Source organism: Colletotrichum aenigma (assembly GCF_013390185.1).
Source record: "Colletotrichum aenigma strain Cg56 chromosome Unknown KSG_Cg56_contig03, whole genome shotgun sequence".
Classification (NCBI taxonomy): Eukaryota; Fungi; Ascomycota; class Sordariomycetes; order Glomerellales; family Glomerellaceae; genus Colletotrichum; species Colletotrichum aenigma.
Genome location: NW_023500909.1, coordinates 195,752 through 212,925, shown reverse-complemented (window position 1 = coordinate 212,925; position 17,174 = coordinate 195,752). Strand labels below are relative to the sequence as shown.

Below are 17,174 nucleotides of genomic sequence, written 5' to 3'. Positions count from 1 at the left end.
CATCATGATTATGTCGAAAGAGTTTGACTGCGAAGAGGTTGTGAAAGAGCAATCCAAAGAGTTTCAGAGAAGGAAACAGGCAAATGAAAACAAGGATGAGCGTCAAAGGCTGGGCGACTCTGATTCTGATGATTTATTTCACCAGACAGCGATTTTATGAGAACATAGTGGAGATGAGCAGTTGGTAAGCTAGAAGAAAACGTAGCCACCCCGACTTAAGATTGGCGGTTTCACCCTCACGGTCACACACAATGCCTCACCACTTCGCACATTAGCAACCCATCGCCTTGGAATCTGTTAGGTCAAGCTTCCCAAGATTCATCTCGATTATTCACCCGGATAGTAAGGCTAGCCTAAAGTCGATGGAAAGTTCACACAAAATCCTTCAATGCATCATCCAATGTCCTGCTTTCCCTCAGCGGCTCCGCATGACCCTTCTTAGGTAGGCCTATCTTGTTGTGCCAGACAACCTTGAAACCTGCCTCGGTTGCACCCTCGACATCTCCGTTACTCCCAGCCACAAATAGTACCTCGTCTGCCGAAACGCCAAGCTCAGGTAAGATGGCATGGTATGCCTGGAGCACCGGCTTGTAGAACCCGCTCTCCTCAGCTGTGATAGCCGCGTCGAACCTGAAGTTCCTCTGCCCGTTCTCCGTAACCGCCTTCTCCACATTTCTCACCGCCATATTGCCCTCCTCCCTGGAACAATTCGTGACGACGCCGAGCTTGTAGCCTTTCTTCCGCAAACGCGACAGGACATCGCCAACCTCTGGCCATGCCGCCAGGTTGGGCCAGTCCCTGATCAGAGCCTCGGGTGCAGATCGTGGCAAGTTGACGTCGTCCGCAGCCTGCATCACCAAAGCCTCGTACGGGGCATATGCTCCTTGACCGAAGGTCAATTCCAGATAACGCTCTCGCCATTTGCGGCCCTCCGCAGCCGTCCCTGTTGGCGTCGAAGCATTCCATATAGTCCATGAGTCGAGCAGCGCCGTTAGGAGATCGAAGATGATGGCTTTAGGAGTGAACGACGGTGAAGTTGTGGTGGACATAGTTGCAGGCAAAGGACTATTCTGGGTATGCGCAAGTAGAGAATATGTCACTGAGAAATGGTAGGTGATATTCTAGCGGATTGGCATTGAATTTAAAGACTCGGCAATGCCTGGAGCTTTGGTGTTCACGTAAGCATTTAGGCTGACGCCGTCCGGTACCGGACTTGTGCGGCTGCATTCTATTGCTAACGGTTATAAGAAAGATTCTAGGTCTTTGATAGCTTTTGAGAGATTCGGGATGAAAAATGTAGCTAGGTAGAAGACGCGTGCGGCCCTTTTGGGTTTTGACCTTGAGCAACAAGCGCATCCCAACGGGTGGTTCTAAGGAATGGATGGTGCGAATGTCTCGACAGCACGTGATTCAAGCCGACGAGATGTACCTTAGACTTTCTTTCCTTTTTTTTTTTTTTTTTGGCTCGATCCTGATTTTCAACATATTCCGCTGTTTCATTAGAGATTTGCTACCCGAATGTCAGTTGGCTATTCGGGCAGTCTCGACAACACACGCGTGTAATCCGTTGATCCTGCTGAGACCCCTATCCTTCCTATACTAAAGCGACTAACCTATATACTCGCTCTCGTTATTGCCATCGTCGCTATCATCGTCTTCTATGGTCATCGCTACTCGTCGCCACCCCATCATTTTCTCTGCTACCATTGTCTTTGTCGAAGAATCAGGTACGCTACGATCAAAGTCATAGGGGACATTGCCCGAATAGCCAACTGACACTGCCCGACCAGCAAAACTCTTTCATTCACGTTTTCCATCGCCAATGCTCGCTTTCAGACGGGCTGGTTTGACCCATGATGGAAATCAACTTTACGGCCACTAAGATTTCCAACTCGGGGATGCCCACTGCAATGCCTCTTTCGGCCTTTCCCAAATTCTCACAGTTTCCAACAGAAATCCGACTCATGATATGGAGGGAGTTCTATCTCGAACCAAGATACGTCGAAGTTCGTTGGAAATGTGGAATAAAATCTTCGAGCATACACCTTCGGGCAAATGTCCTAAATCATTCCATTCATCATGTGGGCTCTCGGCGTCATTACTTTACAGCCATCGACACAACAATCAATCGCGAGTCGTACTTGGTGGCTACGAAGATCCGGCCCCGGTTCTGGCTCCCGATGTGGTGCAGTCCGACTTATGATTCAACGTGGTCAACTATCCCATCTGTTGAAACGGTCCCAGATGTTTCAATTAATTGGGAAGTTGATTACTTGCAACTCAATGTCGATATATTTATAATCGGCAGACTGGTCGAATGCAGTCCCTCGCGCGAATGCAGTCCCACGAGCTGGTTTAGTGATATACACAAACTTGACCTGCGTAACCTATCGACACCCGAAACAGATAGATATAGCATGTCGAGGCTGCGACAGCGCTTCCTGAATTTACGGGAGGTGAGGTGGGGCGCTGAAGAGGGTACAACATTTTTCAAATCGTAATTTATGGGCCTAATACACCCTTTACCGTTGGTCTAGCCTCTTGTTGTACAACAGGAATTCATCAATCTAAAAGTGGTTTTGGAAGGAACAACAAAGATCCAAATGTGACACTTACAAGCAAGATTCTGCGACAGAGATCTATCTGGGGTTTAGCTATGCGCGGTCGCAAGTATTGCTGATCCACGCTCGCGTGAAAACAATATCCCCAAGCCTTGCCGCCTGAGGTTCTGTGAGATTGCACGTCTCCAAAACATCAAGATTTACATAGACAAAGTTCAATACTCATATGGTTGCTTACGTATCTCAAGTAGCGTAGAGGTGTTGCTGCACAAACTTATTCGCAATTAGGATCAGTAATTTGCTCAGCTTGCTCATCGTCAACCCCCGGTTATCATGGAAGATTGGCTTCTTATTGCAGTTTACGACTCGATATCGAAAAAGCGGAACGAGTTTAGCAAACAAAGAACACAATGAAGTTAGAAATAAAAAGGAATATTTGTTCGGCTGTCTTTGAGGATTTTACGGAATAGAACTTTGTAGTAAAGAAGTGCTTTCCTCGATTAGAGGGTCCGCCAAAAAGTGACACACTACTGTCTCTGTCTGCTGATAATAATGAATCTAGAGTGCGAGCAAACCAATCAATCGCCTTGATTTGAAGCTCAAACTTAATTATTGCCCGCTTCTAGCATCTTTTCTCCGCTAACGTGGGGCTTGCTACCACGCTGACCGGAAGATCAGCAACTCGCAGCAAGCTTCCCCTCTCCGGACCGAAACCCCAGCAGCCAAGCCATGCAGCTTCACTTGAAATGTCACAGTGGTCTTCCACTTCAGAAACCATTTGCAGTGCAGTTTGTCAATACCAAGACTTTTAGCAAGAGATGACTGCTACATTAAATGCAACCCCGCGCATACGCCCCTGACGATGGCCAGACAATACGATGCAAAGCATCATCTGCTGATTTCATCACCTTAGATTTGCAGATCAGAAGCTTTATGAAAGATCTGTGCCAGGGACAGCGGGTACTTATTGACAAGAACGGCCGCATATTTCAGACCTGCCCTTCTTTGTCTCTTTTCCTCGAGAACTACAACACAAATTTGGTCACACATTGATTGCCAGTCTCCATGGGTCGCATGAGTATTTCAAAGGCCATCATCGCCACTCTCGCAACTTTGAGAGTGGCTGTGTGCGTCTATACGGAGCTCCCTAGCGATTTGACTGAGGTCGATATTATAATAGCTGGAGGTAAGTCATGATCCTCATCCAAGGTTGATTCCCGACTAACATACTTGCAGGTGGCACAGCTGGGAGCATAATTGCGTCCCGTCTTGCTGAAGCAAACGCCTCTACTACTATCCTTGTCATTGAGCAGGGAGGAGATAGCTATAATGTGACGAACGTCATCTATCCGGCCTTGTTTGAGCGTAACACCTTGCCTGGGTCAGATACAGCCCTCTTTTGGAAAGCAAACAAATCGCCGCAACTGGCAGATCGCGAGCCCATCGTTGAGACTGGAGGTATTTTAGGTGGTGGGTCATCGATCAATTGGATGGTATACACCCGCGGGCAGTGGGATGACTTCGACTTGTGGAATACTTCTGGGTGGACTGCTGAAGACGTCCTGCCGTATTTGAAGAAGGTTAGCTTGGTAACCAGAGCCTATGTTTGCGGTAGTATCACGAGCATCTCTCATTGTTTAGACGACAAGCTAATGATTTGCTGCAATTATAGACGGAGACATACCATGGAGCAACAACCAATGAGTCAACCCACGGTTACAGCGGACCAATTCACGTATCCAAAGGAACCCACGAGGCACCTCGTGCTGAAGTCAGTTTCATTGAAGGCGTCACAAAGACTGGGTTCGAAGAGATCGTCGATCTTCAGAGTCTACATTCTAACAACGGTTCTGGTCCATGGTATCGTTACGTATCGCCCGAAGACGGCCGTCGCCAGGACGTTGGTCACCGATACCTACATCCTCTTCTTCAGAGCGGTGACTACCCCAACCTCCACGTGCTGGTTGAGTCCCAAGTTCTTCGCGTGTTATTCGATGACACCAAGCGTGCCACTGGCGTTGAGTTCCGACCAAGTCCCAATTTCGCGAAGGCAGGCCAAGACAACAGTACTAGAACCATCTCAGCGAAGAAGCTTGTGGTTGCTTCTGCTGGCTCCTTTGGGACGCCGCTTCTTCTCGAGCGTTCAGGAGTTGGTGATCCCGCAGTTCTTGAGAACGCTAACGTACCTCTGGTTGAACCTCTTCCAGGAGTAGGCAACGATTTTCAAGGCATGAGCACGTCTCCTTCCTTTTCGTGGGCCTGTATTCTGACATCTTGCAGACCACCATTTTGTCGGCTATGTCTACCGCACATCTCTAACCCAAAATGAGACGATCAACGGCATCGCCCGCAACGATCGCGGTCGTGACGTTCCCGCTATGATCGCCGCAGATGATCCACAACTAGGGTGGAACGGCCATGACGCCTCCAGCAAGCTACGTCCATCTCCTGCAGACATTGCAGCTTTGGGGCCTGAGTTTCAGGAAGTGTGGGACAGAGACTTCGAAGACTCGCCCAACCGCCCTCTCATGATCTGGGGTCTTTTCAACGCTTTTTTCGGCGACCCTTCGATCTTGCCCGACGATGCAGAGTATGTCACTACCGCGCCGTGGGTGACGTACCCGTACGCCAGGGGACACGTTCACATCACTGGTCCTACTATTGATGATGATTACGATTTCGACCCAGGCTGGCTGTTGGACGAGAACGACATCGACCTGAAGAGTCACATCTGGGGCTACAAGACCCAGAGAAAGATGGTTCGTCAGATGGACATATTCAGAGGCGAACTTGCTTCAGGACAGCCCAAGTTTCCTGAAGGGTCTCAGGCTGCTGCCATAGAAGTCGCAGATGGCCCGATTGGAGGGGACATTGAGTACTCAGCTGAAGATGAAGCCGCCATCGTGCAGTACATTCGAGAAAACATCGGGACTTCGAGGCATCCATTGGGGACCTGCAAGATGGCACCACGGGAAGCTACGGGAGTTGGTAAGACACGAAGTCGAAGATATCGCTGAGGTCTTTGCTGATGCATTGCAGTTGATGCCAATCTGAATGTGTACGGCGTTTCCGGTCTCAAAATTGCCGATCTCAGCGTGCCACCACACCAAGTTGCTGCGAACACCTACAATACGGCTCTGATGCTTGGGGAAAAGGCAGCAGACATGATCATAGAAGAACTGGGACTTGCCTGAGACTGTGCTTTCTGCCACACAGGCTGGCGTGGTTGACTTCTCATCGCACGAATTCCGCACAATGTCCTCGATACGAGCCTCACATGTCACTCCGCTGGCCATCTCCACAGTCAATCAATGGAATCGTATACCCTTGTCCCCACATGCAATTATGGTATTCTTGAACTGTGTTACAGTCCAGGGAACATTGCGCCATCCCGCACCATGTCCTAGTATTATCTCGTGATCCGCGTATCCAGGGAGTGTGTGTATATGTGTGTGTATTATTAAGCCTTTTAGAACCCTAAAGGGGTATATAGCTACTATCTCACACTTCTACTTATATATTATACAACTAATTCTTAATACTTAGGGGTTATTAAATCCCTTTTATAATATCCCCTATTATCCCTAATAGCTTACTACCTATTTAGTTTAAAACTATTTAGTTATCTATTCTATATTATATTATATTCTTTATTACTTTTTAATACTTTTATTGAATATAAAGTGGTTCTAGATAATATATATATCTATAGAGCGATATAGTATAAAAAGAAATAAAAAATCACTTTTTCTAAAGTTAGTTCTAAATAATATTAGTTCTAAAGCTAGTTTTTCTTTTCTAATTATTAATATAGCTTTTTATAAATAATAATAAAGATTAAGAAGTAGTAATACAGCTATAAATATTATAATAAGTTAAATTACTTTTATATTAAAAGTCTTATTATTAAAATCTAATCTTTTTAATTATTTCTATAATAGTTTTATATTATTTCATAGAAGTTAAATGCTTAAGCTTTTAAAAGATAATAAGTAGTAATATATAATCTTACTAAATATTATAATATAATAATCTACTATATTCTAAGTGTTTTCTACTAATTATTATTAAAAGGTTAAATTATTAGTTATTTTAAGCTTTTAATAAGAAGTTAATTTAATTATATTGATATTTATTACTATTAATAATGTTTCTTTAAAGTAGACCTCTTTTTAATATTAGTTTAAACAAAAAGTGTATTTCTCTCTTAATTAAATATTATTTTAAAGTTTTTAATATTTATTGTTTTAAATTACTTTAAGAGGTTTACTTTTAATATTTTTTCATTATATATTTTATTTTCTTCATCTTTTCTAAAATATTACTAATAGAGGTATAAATAATAATAATATTCTGTGATATATAAGTTTTATAGCGTATAAGATTTAAATAGTTTAGTAAGATATATTTTTTAGTTTATAGTATTTTCTTATTTTTATTTAAATAGTTTAAATAAAAAAGGTTTTTAGCTTTTTTAATTAAATATAAGTAATAATAAAAACCTATTTTACTTATATAAAGTTAAATAATAACTAATATAAAAAGCTTATTTAAACTTTAAAGATGTTCAAAATTTAATTTATATAAATAAGCTTTAATCTATTTAGAGAGATAGCTATATATTAATTTACTTTATTTAGCTATTTAAGTTTTCATTATTTTATCTATTAATTAATATTTTTATAAAACAATAATAAAGAAATAGCTTTTAAAGTTAGAATTTAGAGAACTTATAATACTAAATAGTTTCTTTTTATCTCTCTATTTAGTAGCTTTTTTAGTATATAAATCTACTATCTTATTTTTTTTTAATTTCTAAATAAGCTAGATTTAATTCTGTAATAATATAATTTAGTAGTATTTTCTAGAGCTTGTAGATTTAAATAAGAATTATTATTTTAGTAAAAAAGGGTTTATTTAGAGATTAAATAACCTTTCTATTATCTAAATATATATAGATTAGCTATAATATATTAAATATCTATGTATAATTTAACGTTAATATAATTACTTTTATTTTCTATAGAAGATAGAGAAACTAGTTATTATATTAAAACAAATTCCTTTTTAGCTTTTAATTTTAAAATAAACAACTATTGTTTTAATTATTTGTTTAATTCTTAATCTATTAATAAAAAGTTAAGTACCGTTTAGATTTATATTTATATTATATCTTAAAGCTATTTAGGTATTTTAGGAGGGTATTAAAAATAATTAAAATAGTTTTTTAGGATTATAATATATATTTAAAATAGTAATAGACTTATTATATAATTTAATTAGATTTAATAATAACTATATAAAAGCTCAATAATAGCTTTTTATAAGGTTTCTATTTTTAGTATTTCTAATTATTAATAAGAAAAAGCTCTAAAAGGAATCAATATAGATTGAGCTTTAGTTTATTATTATAATATTAATCCTTTAGTATTAAGCTCTAATATAAATAATAAGCTTTATTAGAAAGCTTTAGAAATAAGCTTTTAGATTAGCTTAATTAACTAATTAGCCTCTAATTAGATATATTAATAACTATACTAAAGCGTTTAAATATTACTATTTAAGATATATCTTCATAAATAAAAGATAAACTTTAATATTTATAACGTCTTTTAATATTTTAGTAATAACTTCTAAAATATATTTTATTACATCTATTCAGATTTATTTAAAGCGTTTAATAATAAGTAAAGTTATACAGTTTAGCTAATATTATACTAAATAATCAATAACAAAAGATAGTAAGATTATAGCTTTATAAGCTATTTTTATAATATCTATATTAACTTTATAAGTTAAGTTTTTAAGCTTTTCTATAACCTTCTTAATATTATAAAAAGCTATTTTAATAGTAATAATAATATAGTGTTAAAACTTAAGTTTATAATTAATAGTAATTCTTAATATCTTAATATAGTTTTTATATTTTATTAGCTTTAAATATTAATAGAAAGCAACTGCTAGCCTCTTAGAATTATTACGTTTTAAGCTCTTTAGGTTAGTAAAATATATTCTATAGAATTTATTTTAGTTAAACTTAATATTATATTTTTATATTTATATATTATAAACTAATAAAATAAGTTTAATTTTTACTACTAGCTATACTTTAATTTCAGCTTTAATAATAAGAGTTATATTATTAATCTAAATAAGACAGATACTTAATATCTCTAGATCCTTAATAAGCTTATTATTAAAAAAGATATACAGAGGAAGTGAGAAAGACAAGCTTTAGAAGATCTTAATTTAGATATCCTCATAATGTATCATATAATCTAATAAGTATAAATCTATTGTTTTCCCTTTTAGAAAGCTATTAATCTATTAAAGTATATTAGAATAAATATTTTTCTTTTATAAGTTATAAATAAGTTTAATATAGAAATTATAATTAAAAGTACTAGAGATATTTATAATAATTATTACTATAAATATCTTATTGTGTTATATATTATAAACTATCTTAAGAATCTAATAAAAAGCTATTTTATAAAAAACGTTTTTATAGCCTCCTAAATATATAACAAATAGTATATCTAAATAAATACTAAGAAAATACTAAAGTTAGCTAGAAATAACTAATTTAAAGAGGGTTTTTAATAAATTAAATAATATAGTAAACTAATAACTATTTAATTTCTTAATAAATCTATTTATCTTATAGAAAGTAACTATAGTTATTTCTTAAAAATATTAAAAATAGTAACCTATTTTTAAGGGTATATTAAAAAGCTACTAAACAGCTTTTTTTTACTTAGAGTCTAGTTTTTCTATCTAATCCTCATTTAAAAAGCTATTTTTAATTATTTTATTAAAATAAATATTAGATTTAAAAGCTTTTTTAGTTAATATATTCTTAGCTATTTAAATAATTATATAGATTATAATAAATAGTTATTCTTTTAGAAGTAGGTATTTAGTATAATTAATATCCTCTAGGTTTATTATACTTTAAAATAAGAAGAATTTTCCTTTAAATACCTTAGTAATCTTTAAGCCTTTTATAAAAGTTTTACCTCTTATTTTAAACTATTTAATTTAAAAGATCTAAAATGTGTTATTATTGTTTTATTATTTAGTGATTTTCTATAATATATTTCTATTTATAATTATTTCCATAAGAAAATCTCTATATATATTCCTCTTTTAATCTTTTGAAGCTTTTTAGAAAATATAGTAAGCTTTTTTAGCGTTTCTAATATTAATTATAATATTAATATTTTTAGTTTTTCGCTTACAATATTAAAAGCTTTCATAGATTTCTATAAACTTATTAGTTTAGCTTTTATAACTATAAAAAATATTAATTCTCTTAATAAGAATAGTAATTTTTATAGCTAAATCTATGTAATAGATTAATATTTCTAAATAGATATCTATAAACTTTAATATTTTAATATCTAAAGTTCTTTTAGTTATAAGATCTCAACTATATTAAGAGTTTCTTACAGTTTAATTCTCTCTATCTTTATTTTATTTTTAAAGGCTTTAGTAATATATATATTGTATCTTAAATTAAGATAATAGTTAAAATTAAAAAGTAGTTAAATATTCCTTTTTAAGTTTAGATTGTTTTATAAACATTAAATACGTTATTATTAAAATATAGATTAATAGTTAATAGTTTCGCTTTTATCTTATTATTATAAATGTATCTATTTAGCTTTATAATTATAATTAGTATTAAATATTAGAAGAGTTTAAATATAGTTATTAATTCTTATAAAAACATTCTCTCAAAGTTCTTAAGTATACTTTCTAGTAATTAATCTAAGTAATATGTATTAAAATCCCTTATAAAATTATAATATTATATCTCTAGCTTTTTAAAATATAATAAGCCTCTATAAAACCTAATACTAAGTTTCTTATTATATTTAGTAATTAATAGATATTAAAGAAAAATAGTATAATAAAGCTAAGTTTAAACTTTATTATATAAATATGATTACTGATATGAATTATTTTATATAGATTTATAATGACTAATTTATTTATTATTATTATAATTTTAATATTCTCTTTAATAAAACTGGCTTAAGAGTTTGTATTTATATATATATATTGTATAGTATAGCTTACTCTATTTATTAATATATAGTTCTTAAAAAGCTAAAACTATAGATATATTTATAATATCTTTAATTATAAAGTTAATAAAATAATTTACTATAATATTATATTTTATTACTATATTATACTAAAAAACTATAAAAGCTTTTGTTTCTCTATTAGAGATAAATACAAGTAGTTTATGTATATTTTCTAGTAGAGTTATTAAATTTTAGTTTAGAGGATTAATTATTAGGTCCCTTATTATAAAAATTGCTCTCTTTATTTTAAAAAAAGAATTATAATTCACTATTACTAGTTTATTATATTATTGTTAATAGAAAATTACTCTTAGAAGTAGTTTTACTCTTTTTCTTTTTAGTTAGTTTTTAAAATAAAATAAAAACTAAATTTAGTTATTCTATAGAGTTTTTAAGCTTAAGTTACTATAAAAATATAAATAATATCAAATCTATAAGTTTAGAGGTATTTTTAAGCTTTTATTATTATAATAAAAAGGTTAAAATTAAAATATGTTAACTTTTTTATAAAGTTAATATATATTTAGCTACTTTTCTTAAAAGTTTCTTTTAGTATTTATTAAGTTAAAAGAAGTCTATAATAATATTTTTAGTTATATATAATATTTTGGTTTTTGTTAGTATTTTACGTTTAATATATATTAATACGTCTAAAATAGAGGTTTTATTACAATCTCTTTTATAAGCTTTAGAAAATAAAATGTTTTTAATTACTTTAATAATCTTTCTCTCTTTTTAGAGAGTTAGAGATTTTCTTCCTATTAATACTTTATATTTCTTATTTTATGTTTATTTTATTACTTTAAACTATATTTTATATTAGTTTTCTTAAAGTTGATATCTTATTATTAGTTCTTCTATTTCTTTCTCTAATACTATTATTTCTAATAGTAATTCTAGTTAATATATTTTAATATCTCTCTTTTATTTTATATAATTCAAATTTTTCAAAATCCTTTTTATAAGTTAGTTTATTTTAACTATTATTATTACTACTTATTAGTTTAAATATATTAAGTAGTTTTATTAAGATAATTCTAATTAATACTATAATATCTCTTTTACTAAATCTTTATTATAAATATCTCTATATTATTATCAATAGTGTTTTTAGTATATTTATCTTCTTAAAATTTAGCTATAATATTATTAAGCTTTATATATATTATTACTCTAATAGAGTTAAATTAGAGGTTACTTTCATAACTTATTATTATTATTTTATCTCTATCTTTATATAAAATATATTATAATTTAAGGGGTTTTAAAAAGCCTCTCTCTTATTATTTATTAATAATCCCTCTTTATTTATTATATTATTATTATCTATATAAAGGTTAAGCATTATTAGATTTTATTACCTCTATAAATTTTTAAAGTTTATCTTTTTACTCTTTATTTAAAGTAATCTTTATTATAAACTATGTATAGTTTACTATATATAATATATCTATATATTTCCTCTTAATAATCTCTATAGTTATAACCTCTAATATATTTATTATATTTAACTAAAGCTTAATAATTAGACTTGATATAGTTATATTCTTAACACTTAATATACTGTAAAAGCTATTCCTTTTAGTTATAAAAGTCTATATAGTATAATTAACTATTTGAAATTATATTTCTTATATCTAATATTTATTTGTATTTTTAATAATAATAATACTTATTATAATAGAAAACTAGCTAATTATAAGAGATTTCTTGTTAATTTAATTAATTCAATAGAGGTGTTAAAACTAAAGTTTATAATTCTCTTAAATAAACTAAATAATTACTAATAAATACCTAATTCTATAGCTAAATTATAAGTCTTACCTAAGATATTATAAATAATAACTTAAAATAATTATATCTTTAATATAAAATAGTCTATTTAATCTTAATATTATCTTTTAAAAATAAGCTTTATTTCTATAATTTAGAAATATAACTTAATATCTTTAGAAAATAAAAGCTAAATAGATTGAACCTTAAGGTCTAATTTTGAGCTTATATTTCTATTAATATAGTTTTTTAGAACTTATAGCTTAAATTAAAACGTTTAAGTTCTATTTTATTAAAAAAGTTAATAACTACTATATAAAGTTATTTTAAGTTATTTTACTTAGTAACCTAAAGTTTATCTCTTTAAAAGTTATTAGAAGTAATATTAAAGTTTTGTATAAAAAAGATTATTGTTTTAATAATTTCTTATAATATTACTTATTTATCTTAGTTATTAATTAAGTTCTATAAGATCTCTAGTATTTTATCTTATTTCTCTAAGAATTTAAAAAACTAGCTTCATATTTTAAATACCTCTAATAGCTTATAGATTGCTATAATAATATATTCTATATAGTTATAGAGATTTATTATTAATATTTTCTTGGGATTTTTAAAAATATATACTTTAGAAGCTTATTATTATATTAAATAAAAGCTATAGCTTTCTCTTTTAATAGTATTATCTTTTTATAAATAAAGCTTATAAGTTATAAAATAAGCTAATGTTAAGTAGGTTTTAATATTCTTATTATTTATAGGTTATATATTATTCTATATACTACTAAAAATAGATAGATTAATTTATCTTAATAGGGTAATTCTTTTATAATACTTTTAGGCGGTATTCAAATTAATTCGTAGGTGCTGATTTCAAAAAATTGATTTAAGCTTATGTAGTCTTTTTTTTTTCCGCGTATCCATCCAGGGACCATGCGCACTATTCTTCAAAGGTGCTGGACGTCCGTGAGGGCCAAGCAAAAGATCTTCTGGCCAACAGGCCCCAATCGCCAGCCAATCCCCGTCTGGCATTAAGCTTACCTCCAATTAACGGCGATCGCCAGTCTTATCCGTCGGCCGAGAAACCCCACATGCGGGAAACTTTCTCGGCACTTTATGCTTATGAGTGATGGCGCGATTGCAAAAGGTCGATCTGATTAGGAAAGTGGTAATCGATCCTTCACACCCGGCAGCTGGACAAGGGCCTCGACGGGCCTGACGGGTAGCTGATAGGGTGTGGAGAGCAAATAAATGAAAGGAGGGTACCGTGTTGGTTGCCCTCCAATCACCAATTCCCGTCTTGGCGCGTCCGGAGCCGATGTGGGGTCCCCAGGTGCCGAACTCCCGTGTTGCCGCCCCGCTGCCCGATGGGAATAAAGCTTGATGCGACTTCAACACCAGGGGGGCGCTCACGATACTTCCGGATTAGGGAGGAGCTTTGTTCACGATGGATACAGCTGTGCTGCGTGGTAGACGGTCTCCCGCGCCTCGAACGAACGACACTCGGCAAACCGGCATCGCGATATCTACTCACCTGCGATAAGGAGGATAGTGGCAATGGTAACATCGCGGGCCTCGCTGAAGACAACCTGCCGAGACACCGCTGTCAGTTCATCGTCAATAGGTATAAAGATGGACTCAAATCGCCAAGACAAGTGAATCTTGGAATCAGCAGCAGCAGCATCCTCAGCAGCAAAGCAAGAGCCTCAAGCATCCAACTTCACTCCTCAAGTCCTCTCTCTCCGGTCTTCACTCCACCCACCCCAACTTTCAACATGAAGTTCTCCCTCTTCCTCGCTGCCGCCGCCGCCGGCCTCGCCTCCGCCGCCCCGGGCACTCCCCTCAAGCAGCGCGACTACTCCCCGGTCACTCCCCGCTCCGACCGCCGCGCCCGCTTCAGCTCTAAGCCCATCAACCGCACCTCCACCGCCCCCGCCGACGTCGTCTCCCTCGACGCCGTCACCAGCGACAAGAACGTCGAGTACTCCTCCAACTGGGGCGGCGCCGTCAAGATCGGCACCGGCTACAACCACGTCACCGGCACCATCGTCGTCCCCGAGGTCAGCGGCTCCTCCGGCGCCGCCGCCTCCGCCTGGGTCGGCATCGACGGCGACACCTGCCAGACCGCCATCCTCCAGACCGGCGTCTCCTTCTACGCCGACGGCACCTTCGACGCCTGGTACGAGTGGATCCCCGACTACGCCTACAGCTTCAGCGGTTTCAGCGTCAGCGTCGGCGACTCCATCCGCATGACCGTCGACGCCACCTCCAAGACCAAGGGCACCGCCAAGCTCGAGAACCTGACCACCGGCAAGACCGTCACCCACACCTTCTCCAGCACCCCCTCCACCCTCTGCGAGACCAACGCCGAGTGGATCGTCGAGGCCTTCCAGGAGAACGGCAGCCAGGTCACCCTCGCTGACTTCGGCACCGTCAAGTTCACCGCCGCCGCTGCCTCCGGCACCTCCGGCTCCACTACCCCCGCCGGCGCCACCATCATCGACATCTCCGAGGACGGCGGCAACACCGTCCTTGCCAAGGCCTCCGTCAGCGGCAGCACCGTCACTGTCTCCTACTCCGGTTAAATTTAGCCTCTTTGATCTGACTAAGAGACTGGCTTCGTGAGCCAAAAGACACACAAACATACCACATGTACATAGACTTGAGGAGATGGACATACAGGACTTTTCTTCGTGGGATGGAGTGACCGACATCACCCTCATTCTTGTTATTGGATAGTATTTCGGGTTGGATAGCGAGAGATGAGAATTGATGAATGATGCTTGATGCTGCTTAATATTGAAGCTTCTCCTTCCGTGATTCGCAGTGTAAATGGCAATGCGAGCCAGTAAGCCGTTTGTCTAAGTTCTAGTCTTCGCCACAACCATCAGCGGTCCCTTTAGATCACTCACTCCAACACTCATCATATCAGGCAGTCTCCCCAAGAAGCGCGCTTTGGAAACTTCCTCCAATTCTTGCGAATCGGCAAGCTGGAAGTCAAATTCATGCAATAGTGTGCTGGCAAGTTTGTAGATATTGGTCTGAGCAAGTGCTTTCCCAATACACTGGCGGCTGCCCAGGCCAAAGTGCATGAGATACCGCGCTCGTTCCGCAATCTCCTCTTGATCCCAGCGCGATGGGTCGAACACATTGTGGTCATCGCCCCAGACAAAGGGGTTGTGGTGGAAGGCGTGGTTGCAGACAGCAACCGAAGTCTTTCAGCGAGTTCCCGTTAGCGTTTTCGTATGTTCGGGGAAAGTCAACTCACCCCTTGCTTGATGTGGCGTCCTGCAACCATGATGCCCTCTGGTGCTGTCACGCGCCTTGCTAGCGGCATGGTAAACACGGGAGTCAGTCGGAAGTTCTCCTTTACACACGCTCGAAGATACGGTAGCGAGTTATGGACTTCGGTGACTGAATATGCCGCCTTTTCTCTGTCAAGTGGTTGTAAGTTCGCATCGATCTCCTCGACACACTGACGAAGAGTGTCAGGGCTGTGAAGCAGATTCCAGAACAGCAACGTCGTCGTCGCACTCGTCGTATGTGTTCCCGCAATACTGCTCCAATTCAGTCTCGTGATCATATTCTGAAAGAGTGAGAAACCAAACTCACATGAACCCAAAAGCCTCCGCCTCAAGATCACTCTTCGCAAGTCTCTCCCCGGTATCAGGATCCTTCGCCAATATCAAATTAGTCAACAAATCAGTTCTGCGCATGCTCCCCTTCTCCGCGTCACGATCCACCTCACCAAGCCGTCTCTCAACACATTCGGCCGCCAACCTCGCACACTTCGCGCGCCCCTCGAACAGCCACCGTAGCCCGCTATGCGGGACTGCTGGCAGCCACTTCTTCAGCGTCTGCGTCATCGCCGGCCACGATCCCGTCGTCGAGCCGAGCAGCGTATGCGGCACGACGGGCGGGACAAGGGCCTCGCTCTCGTCCGAGACCTGTGCGCCAAAGGACCGGCTGAAGGCCAGCTCGCCGAGGACGTCGATGGTGTAGTACTGCAGTAGCTTCTTCAGGTCGAAGGCCTCCCCGTGTCTCGCGAACTTTGTGATTTTATCGCGGAGGATCTTGACGTTGTCATCGAGGTAGTGCTCCATGCCCTTGACGCTGGATAACGAGAAGGAGTTGGACATGTGACGTCGACGGATGGAGTGAAGCTGTTGGCCTTGTTCAACAAACATTTTTCAAAATAAGACGGGTAAGGGCCGACTTACTTCAACGTCTCTCATGCCAAAGACATTTGGGATCTTGGCCCCGAACGCGTCATAGTACTCCGTCTTGGGCAGTCGCCGCCCGCCCTTCTGATACACCAGAGGAACGACCTCCTCGGCCGTGATGCTCAACTTATCCGGCCCATAACGCACGAACTCCCCATACTTCGCGTGGAGTTCCGTCAGATTGTACGGCTGCTGTAGCGAAAGAAACTCATTCACCTGCCACAAGTCCGTAAGAGACGCCCAGAAAGGCCCCGGGTACGCAGCAAGGGCGTGAAAGTATCTCTGGTATATCACATACGCAAACACGCCGGCTACGACAGCCTCCGGAAGCAGGCCGACCAGAGACACTGGGGCATCACTCAGCAACTTGGATAACGAAAACATGATGGCCCGTCAATGAGATCGATAGAGGCAAAACTACAGTTCATCAGAAACCTAACGTTGCATGTTCAAGTCTTTATCTACCAGAAACAGATGCCCCGGTTGTCATCTGCCGAGTGTATCCTATAGAAAGAGCTGCA

At 36.8% G+C, this 17,174-nt stretch overlaps 4 protein-coding genes across 4 annotated transcripts; 2 read left to right on the top strand and 2 right to left on the bottom strand.

The window, feature by feature from the left end:
• Positions 1 to 371: 371 nt before the first annotated feature.
• hadL-1 ((S)-2-haloacid dehalogenase) lies at positions 372 to 1,049 on the bottom strand (the record flags this gene model as incomplete). Its single annotated transcript, XM_037319258.1, has 1 exon — positions 372 to 1,049. The coding sequence occupies one exon, from the start codon at positions 1,047 to 1,049 to the stop codon at positions 372 to 374; it is 678 nt and encodes a 225-aa protein (XP_037181429.1).
• A 2,577-nt stretch (positions 1,050 to 3,626) lies between these two features.
• AOX1-1 (Alcohol oxidase 1) lies at positions 3,627 to 5,755 on the top strand (the record flags this gene model as incomplete). The annotated part of the gene is made up of 5 exons (XM_037319257.1): positions 3,627 to 3,747; positions 3,798 to 4,141; positions 4,234 to 4,714; positions 4,842 to 5,549; positions 5,601 to 5,755. 5 exons carry the CDS (start codon positions 3,627 to 3,629, stop codon positions 5,753 to 5,755), a joined length of 1,809 nt encoding a protein of 602 aa, XP_037181430.1.
• An 8,450-nt stretch (positions 5,756 to 14,205) lies between these two features.
• PRTA (Aspergillopepsin-2) lies at positions 14,206 to 15,015 on the top strand (the record flags this gene model as incomplete). The annotated part of the gene is made up of 1 exon (XM_037319256.1): positions 14,206 to 15,015. The coding sequence occupies one exon, from the start codon at positions 14,206 to 14,208 to the stop codon at positions 15,013 to 15,015; it is 810 nt and encodes a 269-aa protein (XP_037181431.1).
• Positions 15,016 to 15,291: 276 nt separating this feature from the next.
• On the bottom strand, positions 15,292 to 17,037 carry gsfF-3 (Cytochrome P450 monooxygenase gsfF; the record flags this gene model as incomplete). Its single annotated transcript, XM_037319255.1, has 4 exons — positions 15,292 to 15,645; positions 15,699 to 15,987; positions 16,043 to 16,593; positions 16,651 to 17,037. 4 exons carry the CDS (start codon positions 17,035 to 17,037, stop codon positions 15,292 to 15,294), a joined length of 1,581 nt encoding a protein of 526 aa, XP_037181744.1.
• Positions 17,038 to 17,174: the final 137 nt, after the last annotated feature.